General features: G+C 44.8%; 1 protein-coding gene across 2 annotated transcripts in view; it reads left to right on the top strand.

Moving 5' to 3' along the window:
• Positions 1-16,259, top strand: part of LOC115140872 (amyloid beta precursor like protein 1-like) — a 59,560-nt gene extending 43,301 nt beyond the window's left edge. Inside the window, exons 4-17 of one of the 2 annotated variants that reach the window (XM_065027963.1) lie at positions 1,764-1,876; positions 5,787-5,977; positions 6,057-6,421; positions 8,350-8,477; positions 9,002-9,076; positions 9,207-9,365; positions 9,794-9,922; positions 10,152-10,251; positions 10,597-10,764; positions 10,910-10,933; positions 11,040-11,104; positions 11,486-11,551; positions 11,706-11,849; positions 12,805-16,259. In XM_065027963.1, the coding sequence (XP_064884035.1) occupies positions 1,764-1,876; positions 5,787-5,977; positions 6,057-6,421; positions 8,350-8,477; positions 9,002-9,076; positions 9,207-9,365; positions 9,794-9,922; positions 10,152-10,251; positions 10,597-10,764; positions 10,910-10,933; positions 11,040-11,104; positions 11,486-11,551; positions 11,706-11,849; positions 12,805-12,903 (1,826 nt within the window). In that variant the 3' untranslated portion in view covers positions 12,904-16,259. Of the gene's footprint in view, positions 1-1,763; positions 1,877-5,786; positions 5,978-6,056; positions 6,422-8,349; positions 8,478-9,001; positions 9,077-9,206; positions 9,366-9,793; positions 9,923-10,151; positions 10,252-10,596; positions 10,765-10,909; positions 10,934-11,039; positions 11,105-11,485; positions 11,552-11,705; positions 11,850-12,801 lie in introns of both variants that reach the window. The other variant, XM_065027962.1, reaches the window with a different exon arrangement.
• The last annotated feature ends 412 nt before the right edge of the window (positions 16,260-16,671 follow it).

Raw genomic sequence — 16,671 nt, 5'->3', positions numbered from 1 at the left:
ACACCCAATCAAATGGCTTCCCAGAATATTTGCTTGCCCCCCCTCTTTTACATCGCTGCTACTCTCTGTTATTATCTATGTGTAGTCACTTTAATAACTCTACCTTCATCTACATATTACCTCAACTAACCAGTGCCCCCCCTCTTTAACACCGCTGCTACTCTCTGTTATTATCTATGTGTAGTCACTTTAATAACTCTACCTTCATGTACATATTACCTCAACTAACCAGTGCCCCCCCCCCCCTCTTTAACATCGCTGCTACTCTCTGTTATTATCTATGTGTAGTCACTTTAATAACTCTACCTTCATGTACATATTACCTCAACTAACCAGTGCCCCCCCTCTTTAACACCGCTGCTACTCTCTGTTATTATCTATGTGTAGTCACTTTAATAACTCTACCTTCATGTACATATTACCTCAACTAACCGGTGCCCCCCTCTTTAACACCGCTGCTACTCTCTGTTATTATCTATGTGTAGTCACTTTAATAACTCTACCTTCATGTACATATTACCTCAACTAACCAGTGCCCCCACACATTGACTCCCACTGTATATAGTCTCGCTATTGTTATTTTACTGCTGCTCTTGAATTCTTATCCATATTTTCTTAAACTGCACTGTCGGTTTGGGGCCTGTAAGTAAGCATTTCACTGTACTCGGCGCATGTGACTAATAACATTTGATTTGGTTTTGAATCATACTTGACACCTGAATAATGCATAATATATGGCTTATTTGTTAATAAATACAACTTTAACTTCTCTAGAGTCTGTAAAGTACAAAATCATTTCTTTCCACTATTGTGACCGATGTAATCAAATGACATTAAGCATATTTCACATTGTTCTGTCCTTGACTGACTGACTGGCTGCCTGCAGCTATTGAAAGTAGAACTGCATGCAGCAGCACACCATGGTGTTCTGGATCAATCTCCACTCCCCACCTTGTCCTCAGCTCAAATAGTGCAGAGGCACTGTAATGTTGGCATTATCTTATAATACTGAACCTTTCTAGTTCAAGTCTCTCTCTCGGGTTTATGAACGTTTTTGATCATTACATTTTTTTTTTTATCAACCAAGTCAAGTATTAAAATATAAAATATTCTCCCTCATTCCATTTCCCTCTCTCTCTCTGTCTCTGTTTCTGTCTCTCTCTCTCTCTCTCTCTCTTTCTCTGTCTCTCTCTCTCTGTCTCTCTGTCTCTCTCTCTCTCTGTCTCTCTCTCTCTGTCTCTCTCGGGTTCATGAACGTTTTTGATCATTACATTTTTTTTTTATCAACCAAGGCAAGTATTAAAATATAAAATATTCTCCCTCATTCTGTCTCTCTCTCTCTGTCTCTCTCGGGTTCATGAACGTTTTTGATCATTACATTTTTTTTTTATCAACCAAGTCAAGTATTAAAATATAAAATATTCTCCCTCATTCCATTTCTCTCTCTCTCTGTCTCTGTCTTTGTCTCTCTCTCTCTCTCTGTCTCTCTGTCTCTGTCTCTCTGTGTGTCTCTCTCTCTCTCTCTCTGTGTCTCTCGCTCTCTCTGTGTCTCTCTGTCTCTCGCTCTCTCGCTCTCTCTGTCTCTCGCTCTCTCTGTCTCTCGCTCTCGCTCTCTCTGTCTCTCTCTCTGTCTCTCTCTGTCTCTCTCTGTCTCTCTCTGTCTCTCTCTCTCTCTGTGTCTCTCTCTGTGTCTCTCTCTGTGTCTCTCTCTCTCGCTCTCTCTCTCTCGCTCTCTCGCGCTCTCTCGCTCTCTCGCTCTGCAGTGGGTGAGTATGTGAGTGAAGCCCTGTTGGTTCCAGACCGATGCCGTTTCCTGCACCAGGAGCAGATGGATGTCTGTGAGAGCTACGTCTACTGGCACAACATAGCCAAGGAGGTGCTGGCGGAGCGACATTATATTAACTAAGATTATATTAGAGTTAATTAAATTATGCATAAATTATATTACATGTTCATTTTTCAATTAATTTCTTAAGTTTTAATTGGGTTTTAACACAACTAAGACTCTTTATAGAGAGTTAGCATAGACTCTATAAGACATTAAACTTCGACTTGGACTAATTGAGTCAATAACTAAACTGCAGTGTAGACTGCAGTAAAAGACTTTGGCTGGAAGCTAACTGTACCCAGCTGGGTGTAGTGTAACATACAGTACCATACTGTATCAGCAGAGAGAGTAACTAGAGGAGTTTATTATAGGCCGGGGAAGTAAGGTAGTTTATTATAAGCCGGGGAGGTGAGGTGGTTTAATATAGGCCGGGGAGGTAGTTTATTATAGGCCGGGGAGGTGAGGCAGTTTATTATTGGCCGGGGAGGTGAGGTAGTTTAATATAGGCCGGGGAGGTGAGGTGGTTTAATATAGGCTGGGGAGGTGAGGTAGTTTAATATAGGCCGGGGAGGTGAGGTAGTTTAATATAGGCCGGGGAGGTGAGGTAGTTTATTATAAGCCGGGGAGGTGAGGTGGTTTAATATAGGCCGGGGAGGCGGTTTATTATAGGCCGGGGAGACAGTTTATTATAGGCCGGGGAGGTAGTTTATTATAGGCCGGGGAGGTAGTTTATTATAGGCCGGGGAGGTGAGGCAGTTTATTATAGGCCGGGGAGGTAGTTTAATATAGGCCGGGGAGGTAGTTTATTATAGGCCGGGGAGGTGAGCTGGTTTATTATAGGCCGGGGAGCTAGTTTATTATAGGCCGGGGAGGTAGTTTATTATAGGCCGGGGAGGTGAGGCAGTTTACTATAGGCCGGGGAGTTAGTTTAATATAGGCCGGGGAGGTGAGGCAGTTTATTATAGGCCGGGGAGGTAGTTTAATATAGGCCGGGGAGCTAGTTTAATATAGGCCGGGGAGCTAGTTTAATATAGGCCGGGGAGCTAGTTTATTATAGGCCGGGGAGGTGAGGCAGTTTATTATAGGCCGGGGAGGTAGTTTATTATAGGCCGGGGAGGTGAGGCAGTTTATTATAGGCCGGGGAGCTAGTTTAATATAGGCCGGGGAGGTAGTTTATTATAGGCCGGGGATGTAGTTTATTATAGGCCGGGGAGGTAGTTTATTATAGGCCGGGGAGGCAGTTTATTATAGGCCGGGGAGGTGAGGCAGTTTATTATAGGCCGGGGAGGTGAGGTAGTTTATTATAGGCCGGGGAGGTAGTTTAATATAGGCCGGGGAGGTAGTTTATTATAGGCCGGGGAGGTAGTTTAATATAGGCCGGGGAGGTAGTTTATTATAGGCCGGGGAGGTGAGGTGGTTTAATATAGGCCGGGGAGCTAGTTTATTATAGGCCGGGGAGGTGAGGCAGTTTATTATAGGCCGGGGAGGTGAGGCAGTTTATTATAGGCCGGGAGGTGAGGTAGTTTATTATAGGCCGGGAGGTAGTTTAATATAGGCCGGGAGGTAGTTTATTATAGGCCGGGAGGTAGTTTAATATAGGCCGGGAGGTAGTTTATTATAGGCCGGGAGGTGAGGTGGTTTAATATAGGCCGGGAGCTAGTTTATTATAGGCCGGGAGCTAGTTTATTATAGGCCGGGAGGTGAGGTAGTTTATTATAGGCCGGGGAGGTGAGGTAGTTTATTATAGGCCGGGGAGGTGAGGCAGTTTATTATAGGCCGGGGAGGTGAGGCAGTTTACTATAGGCCGGGGAGTTAGTTTAATATAGGCCGGGGAGGTGAGGCAGTTTATTATAGGCCGGGGAGGTAGTTTAATATAGGCCGGGGAGCTAGTTTAATATAGGCCGGGGAGCTAGTTTAATATAGGCCGGGGAGCTAGTTTATTATAGGCCGGGGAGGTGAGGCAGTTTATTATAGGCCGGGGAGGTAGTTTATTATAGGCCTGGGAGGTGAGGCAGTTTATTATAGGCCGGGGAGGCAGTTTATTATAGGCCGGGGAGGTAGTTTATTATAGGCCGGGGAGGTGAGGCAGTTTATTATAGGCCGGGGAGGTAGTTTAATATAGGCCGGGGAGCTAGTTTAATATAGGCCGGGGAGCTAGTTTAATATAGGCCGGGGAGGTAGTTTATTATAGGCCGGGGATGTAGTTTATTATAGGCCGGGGAGGTAGTTTATTATAGGCCGGGGAGGCAGTTTATTATAGGCCGGGGAGGTGAGGCAGTTTATTATAGGCCGGGGAGGTGAGGTAGTTTATTATAGGCCGGGGAGGTAGTTTATTATAGGCCGGGAGGTAGTTTATTATAGGCCGGGAGGTAGTTTAATATAGGCCGGGAGGTAGTTTATTATAGGCCGGGAGGTGAGGTGGTTTAATATAGGCCGGGGAGCTAGTTTATTATAGGCCGGGGAGCTAGTTTATTATAGGCCGGGGAGGTAGTTTAATATAGGCCGGGGAGGTAGTTTATTATAGGCCGGGGAGGTAGTTTAATATAGGCCGGGGAGGTAGTTTATTATAGGCCGGGGAGGTGAGGTAGTTTATTATAGGCCGGGGAGGTGAGGCAGTTTATTATAGGCCGGGGAGGTGAGGCAGTTTATTATAGGCCGGGGAGGTGAGGTAGTTTATTATAGGCCGGGGAGGTAGTTTAATATAGGCCGGGGAGGTAGTTTATTATAGGCCGGGGAGGTAGTTTAATATAGGCCGGGGAGGTAGTTTATTATAGGCCGGGGAGGTGAGGTGGTTTAATATAGGCCGGGGAGCTAGTTTATTATAGGCCGGGGAGCTAGTTTATTATAGGCCGGGGAGGTGAGGTAGTTTATTATAGGCCGGGGAGGTGAGGTAGTTTATTATAGGCCGGGGAGGTGAGGCAGTTTATTATAGGCCGGGGAGGTGAGGCGGTTTATTTTTTGCAGGAGAGCTGAGGTTGTTTATTATATGCAAGAAAGGGGAGGCGGTTTATTATATGCAAAGGAGGTGAGGGGGTTTATTATATGCAAGAGAGGTGAGGGGTTTATTATATGCAAGAGAGGTGAGGGGTTTATTATATGCAAGAGAGGTGAGGGGGTTTATTATATGCAAGAGAGGTGAGGGGGTTTATTATATGCAAGAGAGGTGAGGCGGTTTATTTTTTTGCAAGAGAGCTGAGGTTGTTTATTATATGCAAGAAAGGTGAGGCGGTTTATTATAGGCCTGGGGGTTGAGACAGTTTATTATAGGCCTGGGGGTGAGGCGGTTTATTATAGGTTGGGGGTGAGGCGGTTTATTATAGGCCTGGGGGTGAGGCGGTTTATTATAGGCCTGGGGGTGAGGCGGTTTATTATAGGCCTGGGGAGGGCGCCGTTTATTATAGGCCTGGGGGTGAGGCCGTTTATCATAGGCCAGGGAGGTGAAGTAGTTTATTATAGGCCGGGAGGTGAGGCGGTTTATTATATGCAAGAGAGGTGAGGCGGTTTATTATAGGCCGGGGGTGAGGTGGTTTATTATAGGCTGGTGAGGTGGTTTATTAGAGGCCGGGGGGGTGAGGTAGTTTATTATAGGCCGGGGAGGTGAGGTAGTTTATTATAGGCCGGGGAGGTGAGGTGGTTTATTATAGGTCAGGGGGGGTGAGGTGATTTATTAGAGGCCGGGGAGGTGAAGTAGTTTATTATAGGCCGGGGAGGTGAGGCAGTTTATTAGAGACCAAGGAGGTGATGTAGGTTGTAGTTTTTATAACTCACCTTCATCATGCTGAGGAAGAGGTTACTCCCTGTCGTGTTCCATTCATCCTGCTAGTTAGTTCCCTTTGATAACAGTCACATTTCTTATCTTTTTCTATACACCCCTGATGTCTCTCTAGTTCACCTTGGTCTTTTCCAACTTGATTCATGTTTTAACATATTTTTCTCATCCTCTCTCTTTCTGTTTCAGGCCTGCACAGCAGACAGTCTGGAGCTGCATAGTTATGGGATGCTGTTGCCGTGCAGCGACCGTTTCCGTGGGGTGGAGTATGTGTGCTGCCCGGGGAGGGGCGGGTCCAGTGGCAGGGGGGAGACCGAGGGAGGGGATGTTCTCCCAGCAGGACCCCAGGCCCTCACCCCTCAGGTCAAAGTCAACACAGGGTGAGTCCCATTACCCCTTCTCTCTGTGGTGATGATAATGATGATGATCGTAATGTTTGACCTTGTACCCCATTCCCAGAGTCAAAGTGACAACACCCACCACAAGCCCCTCTCCTGACACCGATGTGGACGCGGCAGACATGGAGGAGGAAGATGATGAGATGGTGGAAGAGGATGAGCAGGTGGTGGAGGAGGAGGAGGAGGAGGAGGCAGTAGAAGATGAGGAGGAGGAGGAGGAAGAGGAGGAGGAGGAGGAGGAGGAGGAGCAGCAGCAGCAGCAGGAGGTTGCAGAAGCAGCAGCAGTGAAAGAGGAGTATGAGTACTCCATTGACTCTGGCCCCTACCAGGCTACTGACTACACAGACTCCTTCTACTATGAGAAAGGCCAGGGTCAGGCTGGTCGCAACCCCTCCACATCCCCACCCCAGACCAGGGGAGACAGCCGTGAGTAACCCTCTACCTTCTATCACACAGTTACATCTTTGCCCTGTCCAGAAACAATCTTTAGCCCCTACTTACCACCTCTCAACTAGATCTGAGAGTATTTAATGGGCATAAGCTTTATAGGAAGTGGGGTATTAAGTAGTGTCAAGGGTTCTGTGTCTAGTCTGGATCTTTCTCTCTAAAGGCCAGTCTCCGTAGGGGAATAGTCTGTAGTTGCTACCCTTAGAGTGGTTAACAGGGCAGTAAAAAGACTGGGTAAATGCTGACATCACTCTCCCATCTCCCACTTACTCTTACTTACTGGGGAATGAACTGTAGTGCCCAGTTAGCATCTCCAATACTTTCTTTCACACACTCTATCTCTCTGTAATAGACTAAGGATGATTACACACACACACACACGCATGCATGCAAGGGCACGTACACACACACACACACTCACCATGCCTATCTGTCTGGCTGGATATAGGAGATGGGAGTGGCTGGCTGATGTATTTACAGCACTACTCGTCTCCAACTCAATAATGCTGACCACTCACCCTACTATCTGTCTGGCTGGATATAGGAGATGGGAGTGGCTGGCTGATGTATTTACAGCACTACTCGTCTCCAACTCAATAATGCTGACCACTCACCCTACTATCTGTCTGGCTGGATATAGGAGATGGGAGTGGCTGGCTGATGTATTTACAGCACTACTCGTCTCCAAATCAATAATGCTGACCACTCACCATGCCTATCTGTCTGGCTGGATATAGGAGATGGGAGTGGCTGGCTGATGTATTTACAGCACTACTCGTCTCCAACTCAATAATGCTGACCACTCACCCTACTATCTGTCTGGCTGGATATAGGAGATGGGAGTGGCTGGCTGATGTATTTACAGCACTACTCGTCTCCAAATCAATAATGCTGACCACTCACCATGCCTATCTGTCTGGCTGGATATAGCAGTTAGATAGGAGTGGCTGGCTGATGTATTTACAGCACTACTCGTCTCCAACTCAATAATGCTGACCACTCACCCTACTATCTGTCTGGCTGGATATAGGAGATGGGAGTGGCTGGCTGATGTATTTACAGCACTACTCGTCTCCAAATCAATAATGCTGACCACTCACCCTACTATCTGTCTGGCTGGATATAGGAGATGGGAGTGGCTGGCTGATGTATTTACAGCACTACTCGTCTCCAAATCAATAACGCTGACCACTCACCATGCCTATCTGTCTGGCTGGATATAGGAGTTAGATAGGAGTGGCTGGCTGATGTATTTACAGCACTACACGTCTCCAACTCAATAATGCTGACCACTCACCCTACTATCTGTCTGGCTGGATATAGGAGATGGGAGTGGCTGGCTGATGTATTTACAGCACTACTCGTCTCCAAATCAATAATGCTGACCACTCACCATGCCTATCTGTCTGGCTGGATATAGGAGATGGGAGTGGCTGGCTGATGTATTTACAGCACTACTCGTCTCCAAATCAATAATGCTGACCACTCACTATGCCTATCTGTCTGGCTGGATATAGGAGATGTGAGTGGCTGGCTGATGTATTTACAGCACTACTCGTCTCCAACTCAATAATGCTGACCACTCACCCTACTATCTGTCTGGCTGGATATAGGAGATGGGAGTGGCTGGCTGATGTATTTACAGCACTACTCATCTCCAAATCAATAATGCTGACCACTCACCCTACTATCTGGATCAATGGCTCTCTGGCTCTCTGTCTCTCTGGGTAATGGCAGTGATTAGGATATCTTTCTGTCTCCCTCATCCTTCCCCTGTCTTTCATTCTGCTGCACTGCCTGTACCTCCATCTCTCTCTCTTCTCTCCTTCTCTGTTTTCCATCCTTTATTCTCTCTCCCTCTCGTTCCCATCCTCTCCTTATCCCCCTCTCCTCCTTCTCCTCTGTAGTACCCACCCCTCACCCCACAGATGGCGTGGATGTTTACTTCGAGATGCCAGGGGACGACAGCGAACACGCCAACTTCCTGCGTGCCAAGATGGACCTGGAGGAGCGGCGAATGAAACGCATCAATGAGGTAAGGTGGACAGGGAGGCGGGTTTGGCCAGGCAATGAACCAATAAGAAGAGGCCAGGCCTGCTGTGCTGTTTCCATATCTGTGATCTCCTACAGAACCCACTGTTGACAGACTGGGGCAAATTGCTCTGGGACCTGAAGTGAGGTTTTAATGCAATATTAATATATTGTGAGAATCTCAATTGAATACTCTTTATGTCCTCTTTCCTCAACTCCTTCTCAAAACCCATTGGAGGAGAAGGTCAGGGGGCGGGACCGCTGGCTTTCTCATCCAATGGGTTTTGAGAAGGTTGCGAGGAGAGAGGACGCGAGGAGTATGCAATTGAGATTGTCCCACTGTTTACTTCTAGTAAACCAAGCCAAGTGGATACCCAAGAACAGACAGACTTTTTAGTAGCTGCAGTTTGAGGCAGATATGGAGCATTTTAAATATCAGAATGGTCCTCGGTGGATTCCTGTCTGAGGAAATTAGTACTTGGCTCTGAGTGTGTTTGTGAATGACGTTAACGCACGTTGCCTTTTCAGATCATGAAGGAATGGGCTGAGGCTGACAACCAGTCCAAGAACCTGCCCAAGTCTGACCGCCAGGCCCTTAATGAGGTAAGAAGATGGAATAGGAAGAGGAGGGGATGGAAGAAAGGAGAAGGGGATTCAAGAAGGAAGAAAAGATGGGAGATGGACACTCATACACCTATTAACACAACAATGATCCCCTCTCCTCTCCCGCCAGCATTTCCAGTCTGTGTTGCAGACTCTGGAGGAGCAGGTGGCAGGGGAGAGACAGAGGCTGGTGGAGACCCACCTGGCCCGCGTGGTGGCCACCCTCAACAACAACCGCAGACTGGCCTTGGAGAGCTACCTGACCACTGTGCAGGCCGAGCCCCCTCAGGTCCGCAGACAGCAGGGGCAGCAGGGATATCTACATTTTGTTAGGCAGAGAGCATGACTGTACAGATCTGCACCGCTGCTGGGTTTTTCACGCAACAATTTCCTGCGTGTATCAAGAATGGTCCACCACCCAAAGGACATCCAGACAACTTGACACAACTGTGGGAAGCATTGGAGTCAACATGGGGCAGCATCCCTGTGGAATGCTTTCGACACCTTGTAGAGTCCATGCCCTGACAAATTGAGGCTGTTCTGAGGGCAAAGGGAGGGGTGCAACTCAATATTAGGAAGGTGTTCCTTATGTTTGGTATACTCAGTGTATATTTGTTAGGCAGAGAGTATGAGTGGACTGTAGTGTATTGATCATTTCTACCACACCTTCTCCACCCGCTCCATTCTCTGACTATAATATCACTCTCCTCTCAACAGCCGGAGCGGGTGCTGCAGTCTCTGAAGCGATACATGGCAGCAGAGCAGAAGGACCGCAGACACACTCTGAGACACTACCAGCACATTGAGGCCGTCGACCCCCAGAAGGCTGAGCAGATGAAGTTCCAGGTGTGAAATGAAAATATACCGGAATATACTAGGATGAAAAGATACTGTACCTCTTCCTTAAGCAGTGATGCTGCTTCATGAAAAACGGAACTCATAAAATAACTCTTAAAGGGGCAATCAGCAGTTGAAACAATAAAAAAAAGTGTATCCCCGCACCCGTTTCGGTAAAAAGCTGAGGGAGCTTTGTCTTGTAATGAACCTAATCAGCATTGATCTCTTGGGGTTGCAGGTCTACACCCACCTCCATGTGATTGAGGAGAGGATGAACCAGAGCTTGGCATTACTCTACAAGGTCCCTGCCTTGGCTGAGGAGTTGCACGATGATATCCGTACGCTACACTCCTCTCTACACTCCTGTTAGCCATGTAGACCAGGATGTGGGGTTACTGCCCCTGTCCTTATATTCATGTTTTAGTTCATTCATAAGACATTTAGAAAGAGATAAGCTAGCATTTATCATGATGGCTTTTGTAAGACATTGCATGTTCCAAGTTCACATGATCTATTAGTAGGTTGTTATTATCTTGACATTTCTCTAGGGAACTCTCATTCAGAAAAAAAAGGATTGGTGTATATAAGGTGTAAATAACGCAGTGTTACCGTAAATACATGATACTTTACTGTATATCAAGCTTTCCTGTTTTTAAAACCTACTTGTTTCTCCCTCCCTGTAGAGGAGCTGGTGAAGGCGGAGCGAGGAGATATCAGTGAGCTCATGACCACTTCCTTCTCTGAGACACGCACCACCGAGGAGCTGCTTCCTGCCGAGAGTGAGGAGGAGAAGGATGACGAGGAGGAGGAGGAGAGAGCCTTCCAGAACAGGCCCTACCCACCTCGCATCGGTATGGACACACACACACACACTCATGAATGCACGCATACACACAAAATGTCTCCTCTTCAAATAGTTCAGGAATTAATTAATTTCTTTGAATACAAGCAGTAGGTTAACATTTTATTTATCTCTATTGTTTCTGTCCTGTCAAGACACACAGCCCAACACTAAGAAAGGTGAGTTAAAGGGAAGGGACATGAAGTGTGATATTTGTCTGCCAAAATGTCATTTTCAAAGACAGAAACGTTGAAGTTGATCTGTGTTTTCTGCCTCTGCACTCAGCCTCTACAGACGAGTATGACTATGCCACATCTGAGAGAAGCCCCACATATGAATATGAGGAGAAAGTAAGAAAAAACGTCTTTTTTTTATTACAAACATACACATCACTTTACGGACATGGCATCCTACTTGCACTTGTGTTTACAACACAGCCAAGAGATACGCTGATGCATTATGTCAATCATCTCATCTCTCCTTCTCTCCCTCCATCCCAACCCACTTTGTATCTCACCTCCTCAAATGTATATGGAAAAATAGCTTGTGTCGCACTGCAGCCTCCACGTGATCAACTGCTACATTTTTACTCACTTACTATAACATCCTCCCACAGCAGGAAGTCAACTCCTATAGAGATATAGTTAATGTGTTCTATTTAATTCTGTGGTACTTCCTCTGTAATGACCTATTAAATTACCCCCTCTCTCACTTTTGCTCTCACTCTCTAGATTAACACCTCTCTAGAGCTCAAGCAGGTGGTCTTCAAGTCTCCTGAGATCCAGACCGATGAACTGGTGAGTCTGCTACCTAGATAAGTGTCTGGATGGGCTGGGCGGACCCGTCCCCTCTTGTGGTATTGTAAGTCATTCCCATGATGATATCAACCTCTAATTTCTCCATCTTCCCCTCTTTGTGCCTTCTCTTCCCCTTTTCTGTTTCTGTCCTTAGCAACCAGACGCCCTGGAGACGTTCAACCGCGGGGCCATGGTGGGGTTGCTGGTGGTTGCCGTGGCCATCGCCATGGTGATGGTGATTAGTCTGTTGCTGGTGCGCAGGAAGCCGTATGGCACCATCAGCCACGGCATCGTGGAGGTAGGAGGCAGGGAATCAGAAAGAACAAACACCTGCTCACTTTGATGCTTCCAAAACTTGTAATCTGGAACAACTTGTTCCGATTGGTGTTTTTAAATCACTGATTTTGAGGCTGATTCCTTGACCTGTCAATGTTTTTAATTAGCTGTTTTATGATTTTGTTATACTCTTGTGAATTCTATGGTTTTTACGAGACTACTTGTAGTTTTTCATGTTGTCTGTCTGAAATTGTGTAATGACTTGGTGCTGCCTATCTTGGCCAGGACACTCTTGAAAAAGAGATTTCAAATTTCAATGAGCCCTTCCTGGTTCAATCAAGTAAATCGCAGTCCAGTAGACCTCTTTATTATCATCCCTTCCAGTTCCATTACTCACACAAATTGTTGATTAGTTGATTGTTTGTACAGCTTCTAGCTGTATGCAAAATAAAACTAAACACAATCAATAAATCAAATGTATTTTATGAAGCCATTTTTACTTCAGCAGTTGTCACAGTGCTTTACAGACGCCTTGCCTAAAACCCCAGAGAGAAAGCAATGCAGATGTAGAAGCACAGAGGCTAGGAAAAACTCCCTAAAAAGCAGGAACCTAGGAAGAAACCTAGAGAGGAATCAGGCTCTGAGAGGTGGTCAGCCCTCTTCTGGCTGTACCGGGTGGAGATGCATGTGGCCATTAAGGCCAGATAATTTTTGAAGAACTTCAAACGTTCATAAATGACAAGCAGGGTCAAATCATAATCATGGTGGCTATAGAGGGCGCAGCAGAGCAATACCTCAGGAGTAAATGTCAGTTGGCTTTTCGTAGGCAGGTATTCCCTGCAGCGGCAGGTAGGAGAGGCACTTTATGCTTATAGCACATTAGTGTCCCCTCCTTCCTGCTGATAGCACTTCCTTATACCGTAGCATTTACTTGTACTGTATCAGTATAACCTTTGACCCGCCATGTCTCACAGCAGGTTGACCCCATGCTGACCCCAGAGGAGCGCCAACTAAACAAGATGCAGAACCACGGCTACGAAAACCCCACCTACAAATTCTTTGAGCAAATGAACTGAGGCGATGGGTGTGGCCTCCCGGTCATGCCCAATCACACGAGGCGCTCCCTTTCCTTGTTCCCCTCCTAGAGGTGGTCCCAGTCACACCGCCTATGATGTATTAAGATGTATCATTACGACCAACACTTTAATGTAACTTGACAAGCAGATAGGGGGTATACGCCCCAATCCTCTGACCAACCATGTCCCCACATCAGTTTTGGAATGTAAACCAGTAACAGAGATGTATTACCAGCTGATCCATCCTCTTACTCTTCTGGTCTAGAATAAAGGGGTGGACATTAATGCCACAGTGTAACAATCATCTCCTTTGGAGAGATTCACTCCTGTCTGCTTGGATAGGAATGCCATTGGAATGGCTTGAGTTGATCCCCTTATTCTTTAATCAAATTGGATTGATATTTGTCAGAAACAGACTCAATGTTGAACAGTGCATTTTGCTTTGTTGTGTATGTCATCTGTTTATTCTTTGTTTTTGTGTTACAGCTCTGATTCATTATATTCCACTTCAGATAAATGGTGTAAAATGTGAACAAACAATATAGTTTGATTATAGTATAACTGATTTAAATCTCCATACAAACTGGTTCTCTATCTAAAGCTACAATGACTCTGACATGATAACCACCAAGCCAACCCCACCTCCATGAGTCAATGTAGGACATCTTCTTTCAAAGCCAGGCACAGTTGTAAAGGTTAAGCAGAGATGAGGAGGTTGGGAATGTGAGGTATTGAAGCTTGATTAACTTAGTTGTTACTTACACCCACATATATTATCAATCCATAGTAATATCTTTTGATATTAAGCCCAACCTCATCTCCTTCAGTCTGTGGCATCTGACACGACTGGCACCCAGAGCCTGTTCTATGCGATGTGAACTATATAATTGAACTAATGTACCAAATGTTCCGTTAAGTGAATGACTGCTACCTAAAAAATTGTAACAAAGTAATGAGAAGTCCATTGTTTGAATGAAAGCATGCAGATTTGGTGTATGATGCTACCGTCTTTGTGTTGTTCCTGTTCTTTGCTTTTGATAAGATGGAAATGTGACAGATTAAAATGGACAGTGTAAATATCTTTAGAAAAAAAAACATCTTCAAAATAGACATTTCTAGAATGATTTTGCATCAGTGTAATGGAATAAACAAAGAAGAAGAATACCTTGTGCTGTTCAGAGAGAGAACATTTTCCTAACATGGCTGATTGAAAACGGACTGTTGTAAAAACCAGCACAAGACGATACAGTTAACTTCTGACTGAATGTATTTTAGGTAGACGTTGAGACTCCATTTCTTCTTCGGGAGGGCATCACTCCCCTAGTAGAACCCCAAGGACTAACCGGTAATCAGTAGACAAGCTACATATCCAATACCTTCCTCATTATCTCACTGTAGTTTATTAACACTGGATGTCTCTTTTCACTATTTGCAGGTCTGAATGAGAACAGTGGGATGTCATTCATTATTTTGGTGCAATGGACTTTAGCATTATGGAACATAGTGATGTTGGCAACATGGTGATATTGGGTAACAGTTGCATGTAAAGGAGGTATGCCGAGGACTGGACTATTGGTCAGATTGGGTGGGACCACAATATTTGCTCTAGCACACCTTAGTGAGTTATCTTCAGTTTATTGCTTCAAATTCAAGTTGAATCTTTATTAGGGACATAGCAGGTTTCAGGCAGGATGAACATACAATACAGAACATATAGACGCTGTATAAACACCAGTTGAATGTTAGTCTACTAGGGAGATGTGTTGCGTCTCACTGAAGTATCTGTCACCGTTATTATGATCAATATCATTCACTGTATATAGATAAGAAGGGATTGTCCACTTTTCAATGGCTGATTGTTGCCTCTTGGATGGGTTTTGTGTTGAATTTATTTCCCACTACATGATTTTGGCACCAGAGAGAGTTCTCTGTGTTGGATGGTCACATACACAGTAGGAGGTTTCTTCGTAATCTACAGTGTCAAATCCAACTACTGTTGGCCTACTGTACTACAGATGATCCTAACCAAAACCAATCATCCTTCACTACTCTCAGAATTCTGAAAATAGCACTTTGTAAAACACCACCAGTCCTGAAACATCCTTAGATGTTTGTTGTTTATTTATAACTCATGGCTAGGTTGTTCTGCTGTGTACTCCATGAAACCACTGGCGACACGGGAGTCAATTATTGATCACATCAGAGGAGAGATGTGGCTGACTCACCCTCATCACCTCAAACCGTTCTGTTTCTTTATTCAAACACTGCTTTGAATATTGGAAGAGGAGTTCAAATACTTGAACTAAATTTGAATTTTCCATGTATTGCTTTTGGATTGTAGGAATCACAGGTTGTGGTTACTGCATCAAGATCATTAGAGAGCTGAGATAGTCTTTGTATAATTTGTACAGGTCCGTTTAGTGAATGAAAACGTGGAATGTTCACAGTTTAAGTCAGTTGAACCTTGTATCGATACTACTGAAACCATAGAGGAGAATAAGCTTGCCTGTGTTTCCCCAAAGATTCAAGGTTTTCCTACCAGCATTTAGCAGATGTAGAATGGTGTATACTGTAGTGACTGAACACACATTTGTATGTCCTCTCTTGATTAAGATACTTCTATGTTGGCCTTCCTCCCCACCAGAGAAATCTGAACAATTATATGGAGAGTTTAATTGCTGCATTATTGCCTTTTACAATGCTGTGTTTTGGATGTAATTATGTATTTTTTATTTCAGTAATTATCAATTGGATTGAGGGTCATGTTTTCTCACTGTATGAAAAATGTAGTAGCTTGTTTAAGGCACCGTAAAGAGGTTAAATGTCTAACCTGCAGTTCAGATACAGTAGACCTACACTGTCTAAGTGCAACCTTTCGGTTACTGGCCCAAATCCCCGAGCTGACAAGGTTCAAATCTGTCGTTCTGCCCCTGAAAAATGCAGTTAACCCACTGTTCCCTGGTAGGCCGTCATTGTAAATAAGAATTTGTTCTTAACTGACTTGCCTAGTTAAATAAATGTTCAATTTAAAAATAAAAAAAGTAACTAAATTGTCCATGGTGTGGCGCCAAGCACAACTGAACAAAATATTGCTCTATGTCAGACAGATACTGACTGTATATAATGTGAACTCCCACCGTTTTGACTATACTCTGATTGGAATGAGGGAGCTGATCTTCAAATCCATTCAGAACTTGACCAAAGACATACTCTGCTCTAGAAGAGGTCAGAAAACTGACTAATTTGGCCAATTGTCCTGAGCTATGTAGAATGTAATTCATGTGCAAGAAATCTGAGCAATGGAGATCTGATTAAGCTAATTAAAACTGTAATAAAATTACAACTGACCCACGAAACACTGTTTCTTGAATCACTTCTTCCCCTCTGACTACAGGATGGGATAGTTGTCTTGATTTTATAATACCAGCCAGGGGTCACCAAGAGAGACGCATGTGTTCTGTCACAGCTATGACCAGAGAGATAGTCTCTGGTTCTAATAACACATTAATAAACACACCACCCACAGGAAGGTGGAGTGTTGTAAAGTATGGCTTTTATTGTGGCGGGGTGTAGCCAATTTTATTATCTAGATTGGTGAATGTATCTATCTATACTGTGTGCAACACTATAAAGTTTGCTGCCATATTTGGGGTTTGATGTCTTGATTGAAACCCACTTTCATATTTGTACAAAACAAAACCAGCATTGATAGTTAAGGAAATAAAACCTCAAGTGTTGTGAAAATGTGTTTATGCAGGGAGTTGAACA

This window comes from Oncorhynchus nerka, linkage group LG14 (genome assembly GCF_034236695.1).
Source record: "Oncorhynchus nerka isolate Pitt River linkage group LG14, Oner_Uvic_2.0, whole genome shotgun sequence".
NCBI lineage: Eukaryota > Metazoa > Chordata > Actinopteri > Salmoniformes > Salmonidae > Oncorhynchus > Oncorhynchus nerka.
Note: the sequence above shows the minus strand (reverse complement) of the source record. Positions and strands in the feature narration are given on the sequence as shown.